This window comes from Crinia signifera, chromosome 5, assembly GCF_055691185.1.
Source record: "Crinia signifera chromosome 5, ASM5569118v1, whole genome shotgun sequence".
NCBI lineage: Eukaryota > Metazoa > Chordata > Amphibia > Anura > Myobatrachidae > Crinia > Crinia signifera.
The window spans coordinates 131224716-131252495 of record NC_139221.1 but is presented as its reverse complement, the minus strand read 5'-3'; the positions used below and the strand labels follow the sequence as shown (position 1 = coordinate 131252495).

Genomic DNA, 27780 nt, shown 5'->3' with positions numbered 1-27780 from the left:
AAATGGCTGCAGCAGGACAATTTGTAAGAGAAATTTTTACATATGGCCCCCGAAGGATTTTTTCCCCATACAAACGGCCCTTGGCACAAAGAAGGTTCCTCACCCCTGTCATAAGGAAATATCTTGGGGATGGGAAGCAAGTCTACACACAGAATGCATTTATGTTTCATCTATCCCTTATACGTGTAGTTATTGTAGATCATATATATCTCATTTTGTGCATGAAATAGCAGGGTATGTACATACAAAAAATAATAATTTTTCATTTATGTTTCATATACACTCTTGGCATATAAATGATCATAATGAAATGATCCATAAAAAACCTTACTATGGTGATACATACTTGTTCATGTCCCCAACAGCTGGAGGGATAACTCCAAGAGCATTGCAGGAAAGGTTGAGTTCTGTTAATGTGGGGATGGTGCAGACAGCCAGCGGAAACTCTCCCAGACTGTTGTTGGAAAGATTGAGGCTTTTTAACTTTGTAAACCTGGATTAAAATACAAAAATTTTTTTTTTTAAACCAACCCAACCATGGATTACTTCAATTATTGCTAAATAGCTTTGTAGAACACATGACCGTAATGTCAGCTCAGATCAAAATAATAAATGTAAAATCTATAGTATTACCAATACCATAGTAATGGCAGCGGTAGGAAAGAGAAAAGAATATGGGGCTCTCCACCAGGTTAAGAATTATAGTTGCCAGTATAGTTTGCCAGTAACCTCAACAGCTGTTACTTTGTCAGGGAAAACAACAGGTATGATCTAGCTGCTGATAGCGGATACAGAACATCATGAGGGAAACCAAATGGCAGTGAATACATAGTTTTCAGCATTACAGGTTGAGTATCCCTTATCCAAAATGCTCGGGACCAGGAGAATTTTGGATAACGGATTATTCCGTATTTCGGAATATTTTAATATTTCAATGATGTATTTTGAAGTATCTTGCATTTATGCTGTATAAAACACATAATATACACACAAATATATTACCACATAAAATACACACAAATATATTTTAATTGTTCAAAAAACAAGGTTTCAAAACGTGAAACAAAATGTGTGTACTATCTCAGCACTGAATTTGAATGCCAAGCAATCACTGTCTTGCACATATATAGTGCCAGTTACATATCAGTACAGTGATGCTTGGGGTGGCAGTAGGTGTGGCTCCCCTTTTTGAATATTGGACTGTGCTGGAGCCCAACCTCTGTAACTGCCACTGGCAGGGAAGTCCAGAGCATTTTGTACCTAATGGAATGGGTCATGTTTGAGGGTATGTGACTGTTCACATGGTTCTCCCATAGAAACCAGTGGAAGCAGAGCGGACGAGACATATGTAAGTTAAATACTCTTTGAAAGAGTCATACTGACCAAAATGCCAAGTAACCCTTGCCAATCAGTTAATCAATTATGGACTAGATGTCTGCAGCACAGTGTAACAAGACATTCACACAGATAATAACCACTGCAACTTTACAATGTAAGCAAGGAACATTTGATTAAAAGTATGCAAATAAAACTAAGAACAGGATCCTAAGTATTTGTATGATATGCGTACAATATTTCTCTTTCACATGCATAAAATTCGAGCTTCACAAAAAAGGTCTGGTCAACAATTTTATAACCCACATCAAACATGGCATGCTTACTAATTGTGTCCTATAAGTATTCATTTAGCTGGACCTTTTGTGTATTATGAGGTGTGTAAAAATGTTCCATTACACTTTATTTTTGTAAAGCTGCTGCATATTTGTGTTTCCTACCTGCGAGCACACAAACAGGCTTGATCTCAACTCCCAAAACAATCTGGGAGGAAGTAGATGAAAAGACAGCGGATAAGAGTCTTCTTAATGTGCATGTGTAGCTAGATCATTTGCTGTTGCCTAACAACGGCGGGAATAGTGAAGAAAAGGGGGCTAAGAAGGAAGGCGGTGTCTGGAAGCCACATGAGTACAATGAAAGAGCAATTGAATGGAATACTGACAAGGAATGAAAGGCGTCTTTGTTACTCTCAGATGGATGGAAGGAAGCGGTTTTTCAAAGAACACGTTTTTTCCAAACTGCTCAGGATTTACTTCGGCTAAAGGACACTCAAAATCTAATATAAAGAACTACTAATATTGTTACTGGCACATAGCATTTGGGAGTTATTTCTATTGAGACCAATAGATTACACGTTCTCCGGCTCCATGAAAGATCCTGCTGGCTATTAGTTTTAACTGCCCTTTCAAATGAAGTGATTTTGTCCACCTATATAATGGATTATTTTTTTTATACCAGGAAAAACATGTTATCAGGCATAAATATCACTAAAAATAGCCAGCATATAAATATATCAAATAGTAATCACTAAGCTTTACTCCAACTACATTACCAGCCTATGCATATTTCTAATATAACAACCACCGCTGATCACCAAGCTTTGTTCCAATGCCTACATTACCAGCCTACGCACATTCCTAATCTAAGCAGGGCTGATCACCAAGCTTTGACCCAACACCTATATTACAAGGCTATGCACATTCCTAATATAACCATCACCGGTGATAACCAAGCTTTGCCTAAACCCCTAATTTACCAGCCTATGCACATTACTAATTTCAAGTCCACTGTCACTTCAGAACTGTTGCCTGGCTTTTTCCACTTTCTACCCAATTCGTTCTTGGCTATGAAAACTCATGAGCATACCTCAGGTCACTCTTTACCTAAGTTGCAAAATCTGCTGTGAAAACCTACGCTGAACGTTTCATGGACAAGGACACTTACAGGACTTGGTGCCTAATTCATGTCTGTACGTACATCCCCAAACAGCAGCTATATTTTGGGCTACGGAATTGCTAAGTTTCTCAAGTGTAGCTGCCTCCCAGAAACTAATTCACTTGAATGTCAATATGAGCACTTCAACAAGGAGAAAGAAATAAATAAATTGAGCGCTTTGTACTTCAAATGTTTCATCCACTGGATGCAGTAAAATGGATTGATCTCCGCAATAAAAGCATATTGTCGAAATCTTTACTTTTAGAAGCAGTGGCCAACAAAGAGTGGTGAGATTAGACCACATTTATCTGAGAGAAGGTAGGTGTGAGTTTCACAGACTGGAAACTAAATTTGGTTAAAAAAAAAAAACAAGAACAACAAAAGGCCACTCTCCTATTAGCTCCAATGTAATTTTGGCTGATAAAAACATACAAATAATGTTAATAACCACTGATAGGATCAGGGATAAGTCCAGCGGCTGCTTATCGGCGAGAAAAGATGCCAGTATTGGGACTAATAGGATAGCCTCTTCAAACTAATTAGTAGCAGTAAAGTAAAGATGCTAATAGGATAGCCCTCCTTAGACATAATTGATGTTCGCTCCCATAGGGTAAGCTTGCTGGCACTGTGACACCAAAGGCAGGGAATTTCTAATAATCGAACGCCACTGGGATAGGTTTAGGGTGGTACAGTATGCTTGGCATCATTAACACAGAAGTGCAACTGTTGAAGGTCTTGAGCAATCTACTTTAGCCATGTTTTCTTTAGTACGTCGCAGGCTATATTTGAACCATCCAGTATGTGTTATATAGACACAAAAATGGTATCCTTTTAGCCTCCACTTTAAACACTCTTAATATATGATTCAATTGTGCGTTTGTCTGGTTAAAGTTTTTAGATATTTTAATTTAACCAGCGGTATATTCGTTTTACTTGCAGTACGTATTTCAGCCTTGTGGTCAATATAAGCTTCTGTACTACACTACTGCTATCCAATTTTGGGTTTCGTTTTTAATCACTATGCACTCAGCACAGGTTTATGGATGGTATCATATGGGATGGGTATGGATCACTAGGTTGACCTTGCATAGCGCAACTGGGTTAAAAGGATGTCATGGTCATTAGGTCAAAAGCTAAAAATGGTCTAGTTTTTTTTCCCCTCTTTTTTGTGTGTACCATTCACTATTTTAATCCACAGGTAATATCTTTACGGCAAGGTGCCTCGCTATGCTCGGCACAGGTTACTATTCCAAACTGTAATATAGGTGGATGGTAAATAATGAAAAAGTTAAAATAAAAATATATGTTTTCACCATTTGCCCATTGTCATGTCAACCTTGTCAACAACCAACCTTAAGCACACTGCATATTGACAGTATCGGACTAGGGCATGAAAGGCCCACCAGAGGAATGCAGTAGTAGGGCCCATGCTTAATTGTGTTGCAAGCCACAAATACATATAGTAAATACTACTATTCCCTGCATGATAATGTACTAGATTGACAATGCACTGTAGAAAATACTGTGCAGTATAATGTAACCTGTATAATTCAAGTACACAGTCTAGAAGCTGAACCTTAGGCAAGCTGGTCAGCCCTAAGTCAGTGTACCACTGTTGGCCATGCCGACCCTGTATGTTGACTAACGCTGGGTATACACCTAAAGATTTATTGGTCCAATCTGTCTGGTGGGAACAAAAATCTGGTAATGGGAGAAAATAACAGACAAGCATTTGCTCCCAATCATTGGAATAAAAGATAAAAATGTATGTTTAAATCGGCATTAACCAAGTGGTCTGAATGACTATTGTCTGCATGCCAGCATTTGGGAGTGAATGGTTGATTGTCCTTTGCTTTCATACCAGATTGAAGAATACCAGATTTTTATACCCACCAGGCAGATTCAACAGCTACTGTAAATCGTTGCGTGTGTATCTAGCTTTATTTAAGGTGGACTTATTACTTGGATACCATTTCAGACTGGTCGCATCAGATGTGGCCATGTCAGGGAAAGCACAGCATGGCGTGGTCACATTTGTTACAACCATGCCAGGCAGGTGTAAACCAAAGCTACAGGAAATTAATATATAAATAAATGACTTCATTTATTTATAGAAATGACATGGACATGCCTATTGTTCCATTTATATGTGCAATGGAATACTTGTCCTTTAGGCATGGGCAAGAAGGAAAACAACACACAGACATACAGATAAAGTCCAATTCAGATTAATTTGTTAATGCTTTTAGTAACATCTGTGTACTAGACATGAACCTTTAGCAGTACCCAATAATGGACTTGTTTCACACAGAGGTAGTCTGACCAAATCCATGCGAAGTGGAAATTAATCCATTAGGCAACAAATCAGATACATCCATTGAGTTATTTTTTAAATTGTACACAAGTTGGTGATGCTATTAATCTAGTTCCATTATCTAGTGGACTATCAGCTGGATTTATCTGTTCCAACACCTCATAATTTGTTTTTCCCTCTCAGTACTATTGATACCCTTAAGGCCCATACACACTGGGAAACTGAGCTGAAAGCAGCTCAGCTTACTCGCGCCTGTGCTTCTCTTAGCTTGAAAGCCGCCCAGTGCGTATGGGGCAGAGGTGAGTGCTGATGCCTGCTCCTGCATCATCGCTGGCCCGGGCCACTCACCTGCTGGTATTACCAGCAGATGAGTGCAAAGTGAATGGCTTTCCATATCGTCCTGCTATGGAAAGTTGTCCGACCCAGGGGAAATCGTTAAAATGGCTGAAAATCGCTCAGTGTGTATACAATGAGGTTTTCAGCCAAGCGATTTTCCCCATCATCGTTATCCATACACGCTGGGCAAAAATGTCCAGTGTGTAAGGACCTAAAATGAAGTCTCAGGTAAAGATGAAACAAGTAGGGTAAGAGAAACTATTGTCCAAATGTATTAAGACTTAACAAGGTGATAAGGTAGAGAGTGATCAAGGACCAGTAATCAGCTCACAACTGTCCTGATACGAACATTGGTTGAGAAATTACAGTTAGGGGCAATTTGGCTCATACTTTATCACTCTTTGCTATCACTTGTTAAGGATTAATACATTTGTTATGAGGAGCCACAATTGAATGGCAGCATCATTTTATTAGGGGCCAAAAATCTTGACCATAGGATTGGAAAAATAGTACAACTACAAATCTGCATTATGATTCTAGCTTTGACATAGTGTGAAATCTGTAAATAAATTATATATTTTTGATATCTCGTAGCAACATGCCTGAATATATTACGTGTTAATAGCGGTTTGAGTCTAGAACACATATAGGGTTGGGATCACTTGGTCTACAGCATGATGGTCGCCACCATTAGGTCGACATGGGTATAGGTCAAAAGGTCATTAGTTCGACGGGTCATTAGGTCGAAAGGGAATTTTCACAGTTTTTTTACCTGAATGTCAACACAGTCGACATGGACAGAGTTTAAAGTGCACCGCAACCCCTCACTGCGCTCGGCACACTATTTTGTTCACCCACCACGCCCTAGTGGATGGTAGGGCATGAAATACAGCATGTTGGCACATGCCAGCTCATAAAACAGTGAAAAACCCCATGTCGACCTTTTGACTGTCAACCTAGACACTGTCAAACTAATGACCTGTCGAACGACCTTTCGACCTAGAATCATGTCGACCTGTTCCCATGTCAACCTAGACCCATGTCGACCTAATGACTGTCGACCATCATGCTGTAGACCAAATGACTGCATCCCCACATATAGTAGTTACTAAAGACATCAAATGGAGATTAATACTTATTGGAATAAGTATTTTTAGCTCAATTAAGAGATACAGGACCACATAGCAGTCAGAATCAAATACATGGTAAAGAAAAGACTTTTGCATCAGGTTATAGGACACTGAAATAATTATTAGGGTAGCAAAGTTTTATTGGTTAATCCTGTTTATGGGCAGAGTTAGATGCAGGGCTTCTGGGAGATTCTAGAAGCTTCTGCCTCATTGATTTCAATTGTTGCCCGCCCTCCCTCCCACCCGAAGGGGAAGGTTTAGTTTAATGTTGAATCATTTAGTGCAGAGGTGGGGAACCTTTTTAGTTTCAAGGGCCATTTACAGTGTGTAAAAATAACCTCCGGGGGCCATATGCATATTCGGCACTTACAAATCCAAGGCACACAGAGTCACACGTCCCGTGCCATGCTGCGGCTGAGCTCTGACTGCTGAAGTCTCCACTCGCGAGATCTCCCGACCTCTCATGAGAACTCTGCCTACCTTGAAGCCCGGGCAAACCGTTGGGCGGGAGTGGGCTGTTTGCCCCAGCTGCGGGGGCCGTATACGGGCCACGGGCTGGAGGTTCCACACTGCTGATTTAGTGTGTCAGCCTTTTGAGGCGGCCGGTTTCAGAACGGTGGCTAGGTTATTATTGATAAACCTTTTTGTAATTGGTTTCCCTTGAGGTGCAACTCCTTTAGAGAAAGTGACTTGGGCTTAACAGTTTTTCCTTCAGGGGCATTACCGATCCAGGTGGGCCCCTTAAGTCACTTTAGTTGAGTTGTTACCTTAGTGGGAGTGGGATTTTTGGGGCAGATGGCCCAAATCTTATTTTGAATGATTTTTACCTAGTATTGATGGCAGATGGTCATTCCTTGTTCATCAGGACAGATGGCACAACATTTTTTTATTGAAGAAATGAATGTGTCTTCAAGATGCGTTGTGACTTCGCCACCATAGATAGATAAAAGTAAATTTTTCTAGCTAGTTTAAGTAGGCTCCCCTTTCAGAAAATAAAAAGCTGACCCCATTCACCCCAATTTCAGTTGTCCGAGTCTTTATTTTTAGATAAGTGGTATGTGGTGTGTGGATGAATTGGGTCATGAAAGACTTATGGGTGACATTTTGCGGATTTTAGCTTGCTACTCCAGGGAGGTGCAAAAAATATTGGATCTGAACAAAAAAGTGTTACAATGTAGCAGCTGAAGTCCTGAAAATCTAGCCACACACAATATACAAGTGTCCTATATCAAATTAATCAGCATAACCTCCTCATGCGTCCTATTTGCTGTGCTATCAGATGCCTGATGTTATAGTTTCACAGGACCTGGAGGCCAATACGCTGCATGGTGTATGGTGGCTAGAAGTACAAAGATGCGTCTGAAAGCTGGCACAAGACTTAACAAAGGAAAGTTACAAGGAACTGCTTAAGCAGAACTCACATATGACTACAAAAAGACCTGCCATGCAGTCTAGCAGACAGAGTAGTTGTTCAAACATAGACAGTACAGCTTTGCTTACACAAAAAGGAACTGCAGGGAAAAAGCAAGAGAAGGAAACCAATTATTTGATCTAAATCACAAAAGTCAACATCTGAAGTATACAAATAAAACTAAGAACAGCTTGTCAACGATTACTTATATGGGTGAATGTATCAGGTTTTGGGCTACGTAGCAGGCCTGCAAGGAGGAGTGCTGGTGAGGGGGAACAAAAACTCTAAAAAGAATTGAAAGACCGTTTGGTTGCTATGGGAAACACCACCACTTATCAGTTTTTTAGATAGCAAATCTATCCCTAGCTAATACAGGGAATGTGCACAGCAGGTGGTGTTGCAGTATAGGAAGTGTGCACAATAGGTGGTGTTCCATTTTCACCCTCAGGGACTACAGCAGTGGTTCCCAAACCGTGTGCCTAGGCGGTACGCTTGCAGGGGTGCCTCGGATTGGTGGTCCAGAACCAATTATAACTAATTACGGTCAAAATAATAGGCAAAAACTCAGTGCTGGTGGCTGCTAATCATAAAATATGTGGCCAAACAGAAGCAAATCCTGTCCCTCACCACATAATTAAATGTATGTATGATATAAACAAAACCAACTTTATATAATATATTTTCACATTTCTCAATAAAATAATTCTGATATGCTAGGGTGCTGTGATTCAAAAAAGTTTGGGAACCACTGGACTACAGGGAATGTGCACAAGAGTTTTTGGAAGCACTGAGTGACAGGATGTTAAAGCTACGGCACTTTCATTGTTTAAGGTTTTTTTTTTTTATATTCTCCATTTCACACAGATCAAGCCCGGTATAAAGAAAGATTCACTTATACCTCTTTCACACCAAAATCCAGGGTCCAGCCTGGATCACTGAACATTGGTTACAAGCTATGTCACAGCGGCTAGACACAGGATATTGCTGGGACTTCTTCTATGCTGGTGCTTGGAGTTATCAACTCTAAACATCACTTAGCAATCTATCTATGGTGTGGTCTGATGATGCAGGTTTAGCCGTTCACATAGCCCCATAACCTAGGTCATTTACAATCCTGCTCACTATTACATTCTGGTGATCCTTGCATACTGAGCCGTTAACCTGCTTAACCTAGCAATAACACAAGTTTTTGCAGTGTGAAAGGGGTAATAGAGATTCAATATAACCACATATGGGGCTATGTAATAGACTCCAAGAGGAACAGGTTTATTTTGGGAGATATGATCTTTAATTGAAAACTGCAATTATAAGGTCTTATAACTACAGGTACACCACCGATTTTCCGGCAACCGTTGATCCGGAACCTCTTTTAATCCGGACAATTTTGCTCTGTCCGGATTAAAAGAGTTTAACTGACCTCTTTTAATCCGGACAAGTTTGCTTTGTCCGGATTAAAAGAGGTCCGTTAAACTCTTTTAATCCGGACAGAGCAAAATTGTCCGGATTAAAAGAGGTCCATTAAACTCTTTTAATCCGGAACACTTTCTGCGCATGGGCGTAACACGCAATAGGCGCAAGTTAGCTTCTGCGGACACTGCAGGTGACACAGAAAGCATCATGGCGTCTGAGGTGAAATCAAGTGACACAGCGTGCAGCAGTGGGGGTGATATGTCGCCCAAGGTCCCGGCAAGTACCGCACATGGGCGGAACACACATCATGAGCAAGTTCCACTGGATACAGCTTCCAATAACTCTGCAGGTGACACAGCAGGCAGCAGTGGGGGTCATATGGCGGCCAAGGTCCCAGCAAGTACCGCACATGGGCAGAAGAGAAAGCATGTTCAAGTGCCACTGGTTACAGCTTCCAAGCACACTGCAGGTGACACAGCAGGCAGCAGTGGGGGTCATATGGCGGCCAAGGTCCCAGCAAGTACCGCACATGGGCGGAACACACAGCACGTTCAAGTGCCACTGGGTACAGCTTCCAAGCACACTGCAGGTGACACAGCGGGCAGCAGTGGGGGTCATATTGCGGCCAATGTCCCAGCAAGTACCGCACATGGGCGGAACACACAGCATGAGCAAGTGCCACTGGGTACAGCTTCCAAGCACACTGCAGGTGACACAGCAGGCAGCAGTGGGGCTGTTATGGCATCCCCAGACAGTTCAAGTGACAGTAATGCTGCTAGGCCTTCCAAGAACAGTCGTGGTACAGGTATAAAGCGTAAACACAAGTCTATATCGGTGCAGGCAAAAGTTGAGATATTACAAAAACTTGACCGTGGTGTGTCAGTGAAGAAGCTGTGTGATACATACAGTCTTGGTTCCTCAACAGTGTATGACATCAAAAAGCAAAGGGAGAAAATATTGCAGTTCTTTGCAGAAAGTGAATCGAAGAAGCAAATGAGCATTCGCAAAACTATGAAAACTGGTAAAAGCACTGAGCATGATCGAGTGTTGCTGGAATGGTTTCGACAACGTCGGAGTGATGGTGTAGACTTGTCGGGCATCATGGTACAGGAACAAGCTAAGTTGTTCCATAAAGCACTAAACCTTGACTATGAGTGTGATTACAGTGAAGGATGGCTGCATAGGTTTAAGACACGTCACGGAATTTCGATGCGTAAAGTGTGTGGAGAAAAACGGTCTGCAGACCATGAAGCAGCTGAAGAGTATGTGGTTGAGTTTGCAAAGCTTGTGTCTGACAAAAACCTCACCCCCCAGCAAGTTTATAATGCGGATGAAACTGCACTTTATTGGAGATGCACTCCTAGGAAAACCTTATCAATGGAGGATGAAGAAGCCCCCACAGGGTTTAAACAATCTAAGGACAGAGTTACTGTCTTAGGCTGCTCCAATGCTGCTGGAACTCACCGATGTAAGCCACTAGTGATCGGAAAAAGTAAATGCCCTAGGGCTTTAAAAGGTGTTAAAGTGTATTCTGTAATTTATCGCGCAAATAAAAATGGATGGATTACTACTGAGTTAATGCTAGAGTGGTTTACAAAGTATTTTGTGGCAGAAGCCAGAGCACACTGCACATCTGTAGGCCTAGCAGAGGACTGCAAAATTCTTCTTCTCCTGGACAACTGTTCAGCTCACCCTAGTGCTGATCTGCTGCGCAAAAATAATGTTTTTACAGCATACTTACCACCAAACTGTACATCGCTTATCCAACCACAAGATCAAGGAATATTGCGCTCTATGAAGGCCAAGTATCGCACACTTTTCATGAAACACATGCTAGATGTGGTGAATTCAGGAAAGCCTATTCAGTCATTTATCAAAGACTTTAACATGAAAGATGTTCTTTGGTTTGTTGCTAGTGCTTGGGAGAATGTAAATTCATTAACACTAAAGAATGGATGGCATAAGTTGTGGCCTGCCATGGTGTTTGAAAATGCACCTGATGAAGATCAAAGTATTGCCTTCACGGGATTTCGTGGAGCACATGATAAAGAATGTGTTCTTGATTTACTTGAATATGCAAAAAGATGTACAGGTACTGGAACTGCTGCCAACGATCTATCAAGTAGGCTGAACGAAGAAAACCTAGCAGAGTGGATGGAGGTTGACGTTGAAATACCTGTTGTACGTCACTGTACTGACTCTGAAATAATAGATATGGTTTTGAATCCTGAAAAAATCATTGAAAGTGATGATGGTGGGAGTGAAGAGGATGTAATTGAAATCCCCACTAGTATTGACAAACTGATTGAGATGACAAGTGAGCTAATCAAAGGACTAGAACAACGTAACTTTGTGACAGCACAAGAACTAATGCATTTTCAATTGATGAAAGAAAAACTGTACAGGGAAAGGTCAAAACTTATGAAACAACCTCAACTTGATGTCGTGTTTAAGAAGCTATGTAAGAATGTGCCTCTGAGCAGAACCAGTACTGTAGCATCTCCGATTCCTTCAACTTCTACAACAGGTCCCTGTTCCCCAGGCATCCCAGATGCGACTGTCCCACCTGAAATACTTCAAGTCCAAGATGATGAATAGGTTGGAGGGGGATTTGGACTGTGGGAGGTTTTCAGTTAGTTATACGAGTTGGGCTGTGGAAGGTTTAGAGGTGGGCTGTGGAAGGTTTAGAGGTGGGCTGTGGGGAAGGTTTACAGAAAGTGTGGAAGGTTTGCAGTAAGTGATAAGAGGTGGGCTGTGGAAGGTTTAGAGGTGGGCTGTGGAAGGTTTAGAGGTGGGCTGTGGGGAAGGTTTACAGAAAGTGTGGAAGGTTTGCAGTAAGTGATAAGAGGTGGGCTGTGGAAGGTTTAGAGGTGGGCTGTGGAAGGTTTACAGAAAGTGTGGAAGGTTTGCAGTAAGTGATAAGAGGTGGGCTGTGGAAGGTTTAGAGGTGGGCTGTGGAAGGTTTAGAGTTCAGCTGTGGAGGTACGTTCATATGGCGTAGTGGATGTTTGGCTGCAGGGGGGTTACAGTTACTGTCATGCTGTAGGAGGTTTAGAGTACAGGTACTGTACCTGTAGTGACTTTAATTCATACTGCACTTTGGGCCTTATTCAAGTTCACTCTTTCTGACAAAATCCTTCTTAGATGGACAGAACCATGTGCACTGCAGGTGGGGCAGATGTAACATGTGCATAGAGAATTATGTGAGTTATTTTGTTTCTGTGCAGGGAAGATACTGACTGCTTTATTTTTACAATACAATATAGATCTCATATTGAAGTAAAACCTCACCCAAACATAATTCTCTATGCACATGTTACATCTGCCCCACCTGCAGTGCACATGGTTCTGTCCATCTAAGAAGCATTTTGTCAGAAAGAGTGAACTTGAATAAGGCCCTTACTGTGTTTGTTCAAAATGTACCTGATACCTGATTTGGTTGTACAGCACGTACTACACTGTAATAAACAGTTTTGCATACTCTACTGTGTTTATTCATTCATTAATATTATGCTGTTGCATATACTTTACTAATTATTGCTTTAGAAATGTGATGAAGGTGTTAAATCACTAAAAAACTAGTCATCCATGAAACCTTCGATAATCCGGAAAAATCGATAATCCGGAACGGCACTGGAACCGATGATGCCGGAAAATCGGTGGTGTACCTGTAATTGGTGCTTATAGATTTAGTGTAACACACTAGTTTTTCCCAACTTGGAACTCTCATTGTTTAGTTTGCCAAACATTTCCTTTTAACAAACTTTACTGCATCTCCACCCTCTCAACTCCCACATTATATAACATTCAAACATACATAGCAATTTAGTAAAAGACAAAGTAATTGATTTAGCTATATTGCTATAATCTCAGCGTATGGCTTTGATTATACATTGATAAATCGCTACAGTATATTGCAAACAAAGGAAAAAAGATAGGATTTAATACCTACCGGTAAATCTCGAATGAAGGATAACGTATGTGAGGTAGGATTTAACGTGAACAAATAATGTGGTGAGATTCACACCAGCACACCACAACAAACACAACACACGTAACTAAATTTAGTTAACCCCGTTATTGTGACATTATAACCTTTGACAATCACTAATGTGATTTGTAGGGAGCAAAAAGTCACCAAAACTCAGACGCTCCAAACTCAGGTCAACAGACCTGTAGGGTACAAACAGAGTACTGAAAGCACTGTCTCGCAACCTGCAAGAACAGTTAGAATAAGATCACAGTAATTGCAATCAGAGCACCGCACTGAGGTGGGCGCTCAGTATCCCATATGAACTCCGTGAAAAGGATTTACCGGTAGGTATTAAAATCCTATTTTCAGCATCATTCATATGGGATACTGAGGTCTCAATACATTGGGTAGGTCCCAAAGGTTCCAGAAAGGATGCGAACATGTGGAGCCTGTTGCATCACCGCCTGCCCAAACTCTGTATCATCCTTGGCCAAAGCGTCAAATTTATAAAATTTGACAAAGGTATGTTGACCCGACCAAGTGGCAGTTCTACATAGCAGCAATGCTGAATCACCCCGAGCAGTCGCCCAGGATGCGCCCACCGCTCTTGTGGAGTGAGCTCTCACAGAAGCTAGTACCAACAATTGTGCTGCCACATAGGCCTACTGTATGGTGGAGTAGATCCACTTAGCAATTGATTGCTTGGAAGTCGGGCAGCCTTTCTTTTGTGCATTATAAAGCACAAAAAGACACTCTGTCTTATGAACACATGTAGTCCTCTTGACGTAAGCCCGAAGAGTACTTAACACATCCTAGGATTCTGGAAAATCCTGATGCCCTAAGCTGGAAGGTACCACAATTGGCTTGTTCAAATGGAATGCCGACACGACCTTCGTCAGGAACTGTTGCTCTGTCCGAATCTCCACCCTATCCTAATGAAATATCAGATAGGGGCTCTTGCAGAAAGAGCGCTAAGCTCAGACACCCTCCTGGCCGAAGCAAGAGCTAACAATGTCACCATATTCCAGGTGAGGTACTTCAACTCTGTGGCATCCAATGGTTCAAACTACGATGACTGAAGGTAGGCAAGGACCCCTTCCAGGTCCCAAGGTGCTGTTGGTGGCACAAACGGCGGCTGTATACATAGGACACCCTGTAAGAATGTCTGGACTTCTGGAAACGCACCTGGCGTAGAAAAAGGGCCGACACCTGAACTTTTAAGGACCCCAGATGGAGGCCCAAGTCTAGGCCTACCTGCAAAAAAATGCAGAAACCGCTCCAATTTGAAATCTGCTGGTGGAAAACTCATCTTTTCACACCAGGCCACGTATCTATGCCAAATCTTGTGGAAGTGTGACGCAGTCACCGACTTCCTGGCCTGGGTAATCGTAGCAATGACTGAGGAATGAAATACCTTTTGAGCTAAGATCTGCTGCTCAACCTCCAGGCCGTTAAACAAAGATGCCCTAAGTACTGGTAGATGAAGGGGCCTTGAACTAGAAGATCCCTTCAGAGAGGCTGTCGCCACGGTTCTTCTGCTAGCATGTTTAGCAAACTTGCGTATCACACCCTCTGAGACCAGTCTGGAGCTATTACGTACGACCACATCTTAGTCAGAGCATCCACCGCCTTTGCCTGGGGATCTCTCATCCTCGAGCAGTATCTGTCGACCTTCTTGCTGACTCTGGAGGTCATCAGGTCTATCTGTGGTACTCCCCACAGATCTACAATGCTCGTGAACACCTGGGGTTGTAGTCCCAATTCCCCGGGGTGAAGGTCATGGCGGCTGAGAAAGTCCGTTTCCCAGTTGTCCACCCCGGGAATGAAGATAGCTGAAATCGCCACAGCATGAAGCTCCTTCCAGGCAAGTATCTTGGTGGCTTCCCTCATGCAGGACCTGCTCTTTGTCCCTCCTTGCCGATTTATATATGTAACTGTCGTTGCGTTGTCCGACTGGACCTGGTTCGCCCGTTGTTTCAGGAGGGAGGGAGCCTGTAATAGCATGTAATAGACAGCTCTCAGCTCCAAGTTGTTGATATGGAGCTGCGCTTCCAAAGGTGTCCATTTTCCTTGAAAATGCACCCCTTGTGTCACCGTCCCACAGCCTAGGAGGCTGGCGTCAGTTGGCAACAGAATCCAGTCTTGGATTCCAAATCTCCGTCCCACAAGGAGGTTTGGAGAGTGGAGCCACCACTGCAGAGACTGTCTTGCCTGCACTGACAGGCGGATTAACCTGTGCATGTGGACGTGTGATCCGGACCACTTGCTCAATAGGTCCCACTGGAACACTCTGGAGTGGAATCTCCCAAACTAAACTGCCTCGAATAAGGCCTCCATCTTTCCCTTCAACCTGATACACAGGATACACCTTCTCTGGGGTCAGCACTTCCAACAGCAACTGTTGGAGTGCGGTGATCTTTTCTGCTGGGAGAAAAACCCTCCCTCTCCACCATATCTAATATCATCCCCAAGAATTCAAGACGCTGGGTCGGCACTAGAGACGACTTGGGTATGTTCAGTATCCACCCGTGGTCTGACAGTACACTTCTGGTAGTTTCTATCACCCCCTGCACGCTCGTCTCTGACTCCGCCTTTAGGAGCAGGTCATCCAGGTGTGGAATTATGTTTATCCCCCGAGGCCTCAAAAGGAACATCATTTCCGCAATCACCTTGGAGAAGACGCGTGGAGGGGTGGACAGGCCAAATGGTAGGGCCTGAAACTGGAACTGCTCGTCCAGTATGGTGTATCTTAAATACGCCTGTGTGGTCCCTACACTGGTATGTGAAGGTAGGCATCCTTCACGTCGATGGACGCCAGGAATTCTCCCTCCTCCAACCCTGCCCTAAAGGATTCCATGTGGAATTTGAAGACCCGAAGATAAGGGTTCAAGGATTTTAAATTGAGGATCGGTCTGACCAAGCCGTCCGGCTTCGGTACCACGAACAGGTTGTAGAAGTATCCCTGGCTTCTCTCCAATGCCGGTACATATATAATCAGTAACAAGCACCCTCTCAGCAGTGATCAGTTTGGTACCTTGAGAGGCCAGCAACTGTCCCTTCCGCCAGCTTCCCTCGAAGCAGGGAAGCTGTATAGCCCAAACAACAACAACCCTAAAATGATAAATAAAAGTAAATTGAAGAAAAACTCTGGAGCTCCAGGAGTGTGCATCCGCTCCTGAGGACACATTTTCTAAAACTAGCTAGTAAGGGGAAGTAGAGGGGAGGAGCCAGCACACCCTGGTTGAAGAAATTTATGTGCCTGTCTCCTGTCGAATGACCTCCATTCCCCAATGTATTCAGACCTCAGTATCCCATACGAATGATAGTGAAAACACCTTTACAAATAACCTTTTCTAAAACTAGGAATTGTTACTTTACATAAGGTACAGTGGAGAGTTTTCCATGTCTAACGGACAAACAAAAAAAAGTTAGGCTCAGAAGTATTTGAACAAACCGTGCCAGCAGAATGATATCAGGTTGTGAAACAAGTTATGAAATGCTGATTATCTCATGCATAGTTAATTGAGTAGTAAATATCTATCACAGAAAACATTTGAACCGACCATTTGGCTTTATATGTAAGTTGGCTTTTCAGAAGTGAAATTTTCCATCTAGAAATCTATTCTGGTACTTCTAACTCCACTGCTTCCCTACATACTCCCCTGCTGCCGTAACAAGTTGGCCAATGCCCATACCCTGGTGACTGCACCCCCCTCCACCTTCACCATAGCTCTCTCCCACAAATGTCAAGTCGTAACCAGGATTTGGACACGGGTCCTTCCTTGGAGCGACCGGGCAATATGCAGTCTCGCAGATGTCAAATGGGAGCAGAGAGGAGGCAGCACCTGGAGATGATGTGGTCTCCAAGCTCTGCCTCCTCCATAGTGTAAACAGTACCCGGGTTATTTGGCGATTGTGAAAGGGGTATTAGACTCTCCCTGCCCATTCACAGCATCAAACAAGCACTGCAACTCCAACTGTTCTGCAAAACTGCTGCATATCCTAGCCCCAAGGTCACCCTCTTTAGCCCGTCTCATGTCTTGGCAATCCCTGCCATCAAGCCTCCTTGCTTACACCTCATGTCACCTGTCTGTCTTCCCCCCTCCCTCTAGAGCATGGGTCCTCAAACTGCGGCCCTCCAGATGTTGTGAAACTACAAATCCCAGCATGCCTTGCCACAGTTTTAACACTCCCTTATAGCAAAACTGTGGCAAGGCATGCTGGGATTTGTAGTTTTACAACATCTGGAGGGCCGCAGTTTGAGGACCCATGCTCTAGAATGTAAGCTCCTTGGAGCAGGGGCCACCTCCCTCCTGTTCACACAGCCCTCTTCTCTCGTTCTTCAATTGCAGCTCTCTACAGCTCAGCTATCATCTATAACCGCAGTTCTTCTCCCAAATCCTCGGCCCTGGTAGCATGCAGACTACGCCTTTCCTTTTCTACATCTCAGCACCACAATGCACAGCACACAATACAGCTAATGTTACTTGTGCTCTGTTTAAGTTTTCAGTTACTGTAATATTAAGTTCTGTGTGCCATATGTATGGCGCGGCGATCCATTAGTGACGCCTTATAAATAGATATAACTACCACCACGACGTGTGCATGGGACCTGAGACGGAGGTCCGACAGAGTAAGATGCGATAAATCACATGTGAAAGGACCGAATGCGATGCATCGCATGCAATTGTGACCTTCCTGGGACAGCTCACGGGGGGATTGGATGGTCATACACTGCTGCGATACATCATAGCAGTGTATGGCCAGCTTTAGAAATACTTCCCAGCAATAATGTTATGAGATATTCAAGTAGAATGAGGGCATGTTTGTGCACTTGCACGCATGTGCAGATGAGAAAAGAGACCTATAAGTTTGAGGAAAACTTGTCAATTGCAGGTGATACAGGACAGATGTAAATGCCCCAATGAGGTTTATAGTGGTCACCAGCACTGGCTAATTGTTTGGCATTGGTGAATTGCAAATGCACAGCTTACAGGTGCTTACTTAATTGCTCATACATAGATTATGATAATGTGTGCTTATTTCAGCATTTTCCAGTACATGAGATGTAGCTATTTCTGTTGTATTAGAAAGGTTACATTTTATTGATGCCTAATAGCAAAAAGTCTACTGTACAGAAAATAATCAATTGTTAGAAACCTGTGCATAAGTGTATGTGATGTACGCCTGGTATAAACATAGCTTTGCAAAGTATACATACACACAGTTCCAGTTGGATCATTTGTACAAAGTATCCCTGCAGTCGGGATGCAGGCAGTCATAATACGGCCGCTAGAATCCAGAATTGTGGGCAGAAAACTGCTGCCAGAATACTAGAGATGCAGACACTGGAATCCTGACCTCCATAGCATCCCGATCATAGGGTTCGGCCATGCCTGGCCAACCTGTGACTCTCCAGCTCTCAATAAAGCTAGTAAGCTTTGTTATGGAGGAAAATGAGTATCAAAAGGAGACTTACTAAAAAGGTTAGAGAACTTATTTATTCCCATTATAATCATGAAGAAAAACCACCAAAATCACAATACATTGCCAAATACTCCAGATCTCACCTCTGAAGGTCATTAAGCGTGCCCTCAGTGGCAGGGCCTGAACAGAGACGAAGAACATTCTGCTTCAGGTTCAGATGTGTAAGATCTTGGCTGTAGAATAAGTTTCCAGGCAGGTGCTTCAAGTTACAACATGACAGGTCCACAGAACTGATTCGCTGTGAAGCAATCTGCAGACAGAACACAGAATTGCTGTTAGCATCAGATATTAGAATCAAGGTCAACAATTGTCACTAGCATACGAAAGATCAAAATAAATATTAAACATACATAACAAAATACAAGTGATATCAGGAAGCAGCCTATTTGCAGAACTGAACAGGACCTGTAATAAACTAATGAAATCCACAAATCTGTAGGGTAGGACGGGGCTGGTAAGCATTATTCCAGTGGAGGGGGTGTATGGGGGGCCTTTATAATGCACTTTTCAAAACTGTATTTATAGTATAAATATCTATCTATTTCTGTGGTTGGAATTTAAGTCTTCAAATGGACAGGGCAAGATATAAACACTCAGATCGGTTAGTCAATAACCAGGGTTAGGTGGACTACATAGACTGAGCTGCAAAAAGTCATGGGATAGTAGTCTACAATCGTGTAAGACACTCAACCTAGCAAAGTACAGCCACTCAACGTGGCATCAATTCCGCATATAGACAGAATACCTCCAAGTAGATGTTGATCCATGCCGTCTGGAAAGCTCCCTGATTATTTGCAGGTGGAGAATCTTGGACATGAATGGATCACTACACAAAGTCCCAAAAATACTTGATCAGTTTCATGTCAGGAACAACTAGAACCATGACTACTCCAAATGCTGCCAGTCCCCCAGGGTCTAATTAGTAACATCACAAGCCCAGGTGAGGTGCTGAATAGGGGAACTTGGGGTATTCAGTTCTTATATCCCATGGTAGCTAAAGAAAATTGCACTAATCTGCTGGATATGTGTCTGGTAAGAGTATAAATGGGCACAACTACACTGTCCGCAGCCGGCGTTCATGCATTCCATGTTGTATTCCCAGTACATACGTGACACTGTAGATCAAAGGGGTCAATTCAATTAAAAGCAATGTGAATATTGCAGCGAAAGTAGTTACGTGGATATTCAATTGGCAGCATAACTAGTCAGGATTCTCCCAATTAAGTGTCTACCGCAATGCTGTTTGTACCATGCTTAAAGGCCCAAAAAATCATCAATGGGGCACTTTTTTTAGTCAGATTTCTGGACCTCCTTCCAGTGCTATTCAAACAGCTTTAAATAGAATTAATCCCAAGAAATGTTGACTGTCCCATCTGTCACATGCTATCTGTTCGAATGTCACATTGCCAGAATTCACATTGCCTAGCCATGACCAGCCTAACAGGATTTCCAGGATTCTCCCGGAATCGGTAGCAACCCTCCAGGAGGCTTTTCCTGTCTCCCGGAATGCAGGTGACTTAAAAAGCATCCACAGCCTCCCCATTGTGTGTACGCTCGTGCCCCCACTGTGGAGCTGCCTGCGCCTACAGACGCTCTCGCGAGATGATGTCATCTTGTCTTTGTCTGCAGGGGCAGTGGCAGATAAGGTGGGGTGTGGTGAGATCGTGACTCGCCTCAGTCTCTCAGCTGCATGCTGAGGCTGCCTCTTTAACCGGCCTCAGTGAGCTGTCGGACTCCAGGACTCGGCAGAGGTGCACCAGCCACCAGAAGATGGTGAGTGGTGATGGTATGTGCTGCTGCCCCTTACCTGCCACATACACAGGGACTGGAGTAAGGGCAGGTAGCGCTGGCTGTCTGTGAGTGTTGTACAGTACAGGTGCTCCCAGTATAGTTGTGTCAAATGTGTGTGGCTGTCACACAGTGTGTTTGACAGCTACACACACCTGACACAACTATACTGGGAGCACTTGTACTGTACACATGCATTTACTTGGCTGCCAACCAGGCCCCCTGTAGGACTCTTGGCAGTATGGAGAAGAAGGAAGGGGGGCTAGCTGTCATTATGTGCTCACACCACGGTTATAATTGGTCCTCGTTATTTATGTCCATGCCCACTTTTAGTGTCTGTATTGCGTAGGCCACACCCTCTTTCTGAGACCATGCCCACTTCTCCAGGAGCGCATGCCTTTGGATGAGGTGGGTGGGTGGGTGGGTGGGGGGGGAGAGTCATCTCAGGAATCGATGTGTGGCAACCCTACTCAGATTACAACTGATGCCGGTCTAGCTATTTCCAGGATTTCACAGCACGGTAGAGTCACCTACCATTACCTTCACATGCGGCTATCCTGCAACATATGGCACTTCAATGTATTACGTTACTGTACAACTATATAGTAGTTTCAGATTATCCACCGGATGTGAAAAATTAGTAGCTTACTTGGTTATATATGTAAATTGGCAAACTGATTCCATTGCAACAGTGTTCTAGCCAGAAAGAATGAATTGTAATCACGGAGGTGCACAAGTTACCAAAGCCATAAATGTGATGAAATGTTTGTGGGAAGAAAAGGCATCACTTTACTATGCCAGTATTAGTATGCTGCCCAAATGTCCATCCACAATGAGAATTGGATAAACCATAGGCAAAAAAGGTAGATGCCTGAAAGGAGCAACACTTCAATAGCTCAGTCCGGCACCATACAGTGGGCGCCAGCACGCACAGCACTTTCTCTATTGAGAGTCCCAGCACTGTTAGCCTTTATTATATAAGATGGTCAAGAAAGTAGACGAATTGCATGATATTTGTACATTTTCACTGATAACCTGTCAGAACGGACTGAAAATTAAAGCCAATAATTGTGGGACTTTTTTGGACTGTAGTATCAACTAAAAACGTATGACTACACACTGGAGGTAGATGTTATTAGAAACTGCAGTTTTAATCCCAGCAGCCAGAATGTCGGCTGCCATAATCCCAGGGACAGAATTCTAACTGCTGCCAGTAGACCGGCAACAGAACTCAGACATGGATTACCATGCCAAAGCCGGAATCCCGACAACCAGAATCCCTACCATAAGTATGCCAGGCTGGTTAGTGTTAGGCTTGGGACAGTTAAATTTAGGCACATGGGAGGGACTTGGGTTAAGGGCCCCATACATCAGCAATTAATTGTGACAATTTTCAGATCTGGAGATGATTGCCACAATTAATTTTAGATGTGTGGGCTCTCCCTTTTGGCAATCCCAATCAAAATCGCCAATCGATTGCTTAATCAGGTTTTTAAACATGTTTAATAATCTGGTATTATCTGCAGATCTTTTTTATTTGTGTGGGCATTCCCAATTCGTCTTCTTCATCTATTTACATTATGAACAGCAATCAATTGGGCAATTTCCAGATATGAAGATGCAATCTTTAGATGGAAAAATCTGCCGATCACTGAAATAAATCTGTAATGTGTGGGCAAAGTCAGATAGATTGTAAAATCCATTTATCTGGCCAAAAAATCCCTATATCTGGAAATCCATAAATTGTGATTGCTGATGTATGGGGCCCATTAGATTGTGGTGGTGGGAAGGTTAGGGATTGGCTTCGTGGTGTGGCAGTTAGGCACTGGCAGGGTGGGTTAGAGTTAGCCTGCCAGTCACAGAACCTGTGTAAATCACATTTCCATCATTAAAGTAATAATCTGGCGATGCCATGCCCAGGGGATGTCTTACTCCATACATCATGTTTATGATGTATAATCATAAAAAATGAATGTATAATTGTGTAACATAGCTTCATATTAAAGGGGAAAATATGACCTTGTCAGGAAAAAAAAAAAAAAAAAGAGGACTTTGGCCTAAACTTATCGACCTAGGTATTTTCTTTCATAGTGTAAAGGTAAAGTGCATTTCTCTGTAACTGGGCCACGTGATGTGTGTCACATGCAGTTCCTGGTAGAAGAGACGCAAGAGAAAAACACATAACAATACTATTACTGTTCAGATGTGACTGTTACAAAACATGGACCCTCCCCAAGACAGACAGAGGTCCAAATCTTCGCTAGGCGTTCATCCTTGAAGGACTCCTTGTATGCTCTTTCGCCATAAAGGCAAGGAATACATTGTAGAAACCCAAACCATATATGATTCAAATACACACTACACTGCCAAATAAACAAAGGACCAAACAAATAACACACAACACTTTAGCACTGTTGTTAACAAAGGCTCTTTAACAAAATAACTGGAAGGAACCTAACACCACTCACCAATGCCAAAGGAACGGCATATTTATTTAAAACTGCACAATAACCTGACTTTTTCTAAAGATTAATGTTAAAAAAGTTAAGAGATACTGGTGTACCTGCCAAACACACTAATGGTTAGAAATGGAAAAAATGTATACAAACAAATCATATAAAATTCCATATTTAATGACGCCTAGCTGGACGTTTCGGTACTTGTGTAGTTTCACGGCGGCAGTTACGCCATCAGCGTAGCGTCCCCGTCAGCATCAGCGTAGTGTTCCCGTGGCCAGCGTAGTCAGTCAGCAGTAGCGTAGTGTTCCTACGGCCGCTTAAACGTCCCTGTCAGATCCTGAAACACCCCCACAATCCACGGCAGCCAGAAACGTGGTGAGCGTGGAGTTGATTTTATATAGTGCGGAGAGCGCAGCGAGCCACCGAGCCTGAAGCGTGTTACATGTAATCCGCGTCCCCTCGCTGCCGTGGATAGTGGGGGTTGAAAAGGAGGCATTTGCTAGTATGTAACATGGAACACTGGCAAATGCCTCCTTCGTTGTACTTGCGTCCGCACCCCCTCTTTGGACAGGAGACGTACGCGCTACAGAACCCCTAACCCTGTTGGCAGGGTCGATGTACCCTGCCGCAGTAGCTACTCAGACGCAGGAGCGTCTCATTGCTGGAGAGCAGTTGGGCTACGCTATTAGCGTAGCTTCAAACGTAGTGTAAGCTGCCACCGTGAAACTACAGTACCGACGTTTCATATCTTTTTTTTTTTTTTTTTTAAATACTCTGCAAAAATTCATACGCAAAAATACTCAATAAAAGGACATGAGTCATCATAATTGTTTCTCACCTGGACAATGGGCAGGATGCTGTATCATCCGCGCCGCCTTACCGCCGCACATCACTGGCTACCGCACACCTCATTATCGCATATGCTGTAACATATGCGATAATTATGGCAAAGGACAGCTCTTGCGTTAAGAGCTGTCCTTTGCGATCTTGCCAGCGATGTGCTACGGGTACCGGCGGCTCCCCCCTCCCTCCATTACCCGGGGCTGCTGCTGCCGGGTGGCCTCTCCTCCTCCCTGCACCCGGAAGAGAATACAGTGCAGGAAGGAGGTCACAGGTCCAGGCAGCACACACTGTGCTGCCTGGACACAGCAGGTGAGTGGGGGTTGTCGGCGCGAGGCGGCAGGGGTCCGTTCGGGGCGGCGTGGGTCGCGTTAAGAAGCCCATAGGCTTCTATGGGGTATCGCCAGCTTTTGCTGGTGATACCCCTCGCAGCGAAAACCAGCTGTGCGGGTTTTGCTGCATACCAAAATGCGGTAAAAACCCAGATAATGGGGTTTTTACCGCATAATTGCTTTACAGAATCTCCCCCAATGTCTGATACAAGAGGATGTTTATACTAGATCGGGTTTAGTAGGTAAATGGCAACACTATTTGTATTTGGTTCCAGCTGTGAAAACTTTTATAGAATAGAATCAACTTTATTGGCCATGTATGCTTGCGCACACTAGGAATTTTTTGTGGATTACAGTGCAGCATCAAGCAGGGATGAAATATGGGGGGGGGGGGGGGGGGGCACATTACATGCATTCCAGAGACATTATACACATTCCATTGAGACATTATACACATTACATTGAGAGCATTTAGACATCACTTGCGGGGATCACATGGGTAAAGTCAGTGAGGCCGGAGGAGAGTCATTGGGGGGGGGGGGGGGAGGCGGAGCTGCCACAGGGTTACCCGGGGCTGGTGCGGCCTGTTGGGGGGGGGGGGGTATCCTGCCGGCCTCTGGATGAATTGCCGGGGGTCCCCCTGGCTGATCTGCGTCCTGTCCTAGCTGGGGAGGGGAGAAATGGGTCCCTTCTCACCGGGTCCGCTGGTCTTTTGCCAGGTACTGCGTCCACAGGGCAGTGGAGGTGGTCCTAGGGTGTCTCCCCCCCCCCCGGTGGTGTTGCCGGGGGCATCCGCTCACTTTTATAGATTTATCACAAATTTTAGACAAATACATCTGAACTTTTTTGGGGGTATCCAATTAGATGCAATCTGTTTTCGACTGAGAAAAAGAACCCACGATCACTCGATAACACTTGGGATCCGGGAGTAGTTCCTAATCCCATGTGTTAATCTCCCACGTGCCTTGCGGGGAGAAGAGTGCAACAGCAGGGCCGCCCACAAATTACTTAATTTAATATAGGTTATTCTGGGTTTCACAATAAGAAACTTTCAGGCTATATGGCATTGAGGCTATAACACTGCAATACATGTAAACCTTGCTTCAATAAAATGCCTTCTTTTTAAGAATTACTGCAGTGACTATTTCAGCTCCGATCCAATGAGCGGTCCCATGCATGGGAGGTTAAATGCATGCAATTTGGGCCCTTTTATAAAAATCTCTTTTGATTCTTTAGACAGATGAGTTTCGGGATCACAAGTTAAGATTGTAAAGGTGTGTTTTCAAGGATCCCTACTTTCATTGGGACATCTGAACCTAACTGAATTCAACACAAAACTGCACTGAAAGTATCATTGTACAAGTGCGTACCTTGCTTTAGTCCCAGGTTCGCAAACCTGTCGCTCGCGAGCGACGGGTAGCTCGCCAGGGTGTTTGCAGCAGCTCGCTTGGCAGCTGCTGGTAGGTCTTTTTGCTGCAGTTCACTCTGTCGTGGGAGGTCACTGCAGCAAGCACATGCAGCAGAGCCCTGTTTCAAGCATGCTGTAGACTGCGCACGGCCTTCACCCCACTGTGGCTGCCGCTTGACCCCTCTGTCGCCGGAGCGCTTCAGCAGCTCCCCGGTCCTCCTACACTACCTCCACTCCCTGGCAGGAGCAACAACGGTGAGTTGTGCTGCTGCTGGGAAATGCATTGGGAACAAATGTGTTTCTTGCACTGGGGGCATATGTGTTGCTGTGACTGTGGGGGGCATACCTGGCACTATTGGGGGCATATTTATATCTGCCACTATTGGGGGCATACCTGATACTATATTGGGGGCATATTTGTATCTGCCATGCAGCATATTGGATATTGCAATGTGTGGCATATTGTGTCTGGGGCATTGTGGTATGTGGCATAATCTGTCAAGGGCATTACAGTGTGTGTGTGCGCATAATGTGTAAAGGGCATTATTTGGTCATTAGGCAGATTTCTTTTTTTTTTTTTTTTTTTTTTTTTTTTTTTAGTAGCTCTTCAGGTGGCTTAATGTGCCGCGAGTAGCTCACGCCCCAAAAAAGGTTGGAGACCACTGCCTAAGTCTTCTTCAACTATGGAAATACAGTACATGGTCACTGATTACAATGTTGATTATTTACAGTTTATTATATAGTGCAGCATGTTCCGTTGCGCTTTACAATTTGAAACAACAGTGATTAAACAAACTGGGTAGAAACCAACCGACATGGAGTTCGGAGGGCCCTGCTCGCAAGCTTACAATTTATTTCATTTTCACCAATACCCAGAGTGCTGCTATGCAGGCAGTCACAGAAATGCAATCCCATTTGCCAAGGACATAAATTGTGTTCCAGTTTCAGAGGTGGGCAGGGAGTAGACAACTACATCTGGTTCCTGCGCTTTGACTTTTGTGTTCTTTATGCAAGAAAGTTATTAATGATCACAAAGGGTGAACTGAAAAAAGGACGGGTGCTTTGGTTTACTTTTCAAAAATGGGCAGGTTGCAGCACCCTGGTGAAACAGCCCAACAGGAACACTACATGCAGGTACAGTATGTGAGAACGGCAATATCTATACAGTCAAAAATGTAAGACTGCATGCTTGTCTCAATGCTATGCTGGTACTATGAAAAAATATATATATATATATATATATATATATATATATATATAATAAATGAGCACTATGGCAGTATTTAGGCGTTGTCATCGTAAAAAGGCAAATTTGCACACGTAAAGCACATTCATATAGGACAAGCAACTAACATGCCTGCCAAAATCAGTCTGAGTGGAAGAAAATTACCAGCATCTATTCTATTAGCTGATAAACGCTGGCTGCTTTAATCCGATAATGTAGCACAACTGGCAATCTGCAGCACTCTAGTAATCACTTCACCCTGGCATTTTCCATTATTCAGGCCTAATGAGCATAATTGGAATTCCATTTCTAAATGATAATATGGTAGCATCTAATACACACGCTGCTCGTGGATCAGCTGCTGATGGGGAAGAAACACTGAATCCCTGCAGAGCTGAAGAGGTTGGAAAATTAGCACAAATGAGACTCATTCAACACAATCCCTATTATACTCTACAGTGCCTATCCGTGGAATTAGAACCTGTCATGCAAACAATAACCAGAGATAGGCACAAATACTGCACTCTCATAGGACCGGCCAGGAGTCCCACGGCACCAATATAGACAAGCACATTCTCCAGATGTGTGCCTGCAATACTGAACTATAAATAACCCTGAGAGGTGGCGGAGAAATCACAGATGACACTGTACACACAGCAGGATAGACAGCAGCAGCATGCTGACATAGCACAAAATTATGTATGCATTACTATGCACACACATACTGCATACACCATCAGAAGCAGCATGCCAGCCTTCAGCAAGCCGACTCCTGTTCACACTTAGAATTAGCAAACTGTAAACATTTCATGGAAACCCCTAAAACATTTGTATATTCAAACACAGAAAAAGAAACAACCAGCTGTCACAGTAATGCGTTATTACTACTAGACTGCCC

The 27780-nt window shown here is 43.6% G+C and overlaps 1 protein-coding gene across 2 annotated transcripts in view; it reads right to left on the bottom strand.

The window, feature by feature from the left end:
• The window catches only part of PHLPP1 (PH domain and leucine rich repeat protein phosphatase 1), a 131722-nt gene that overhangs the window by 44417 nt on the left and 59525 nt on the right, over window positions 1-27780 (bottom strand). For both annotated transcript variants that reach the window (XM_083188051.1, XM_083188049.1), the window contains exons 4-5: window positions 18914-19080; window positions 347-493 (exon numbers count right to left, since the gene is read on the bottom strand). In XM_083188051.1, the coding sequence (XP_083044177.1) occupies window positions 347-493; window positions 18914-19080 (314 nt within the window). The remainder of the gene's footprint in view (window positions 1-346; window positions 494-18913; window positions 19081-27780) is intronic.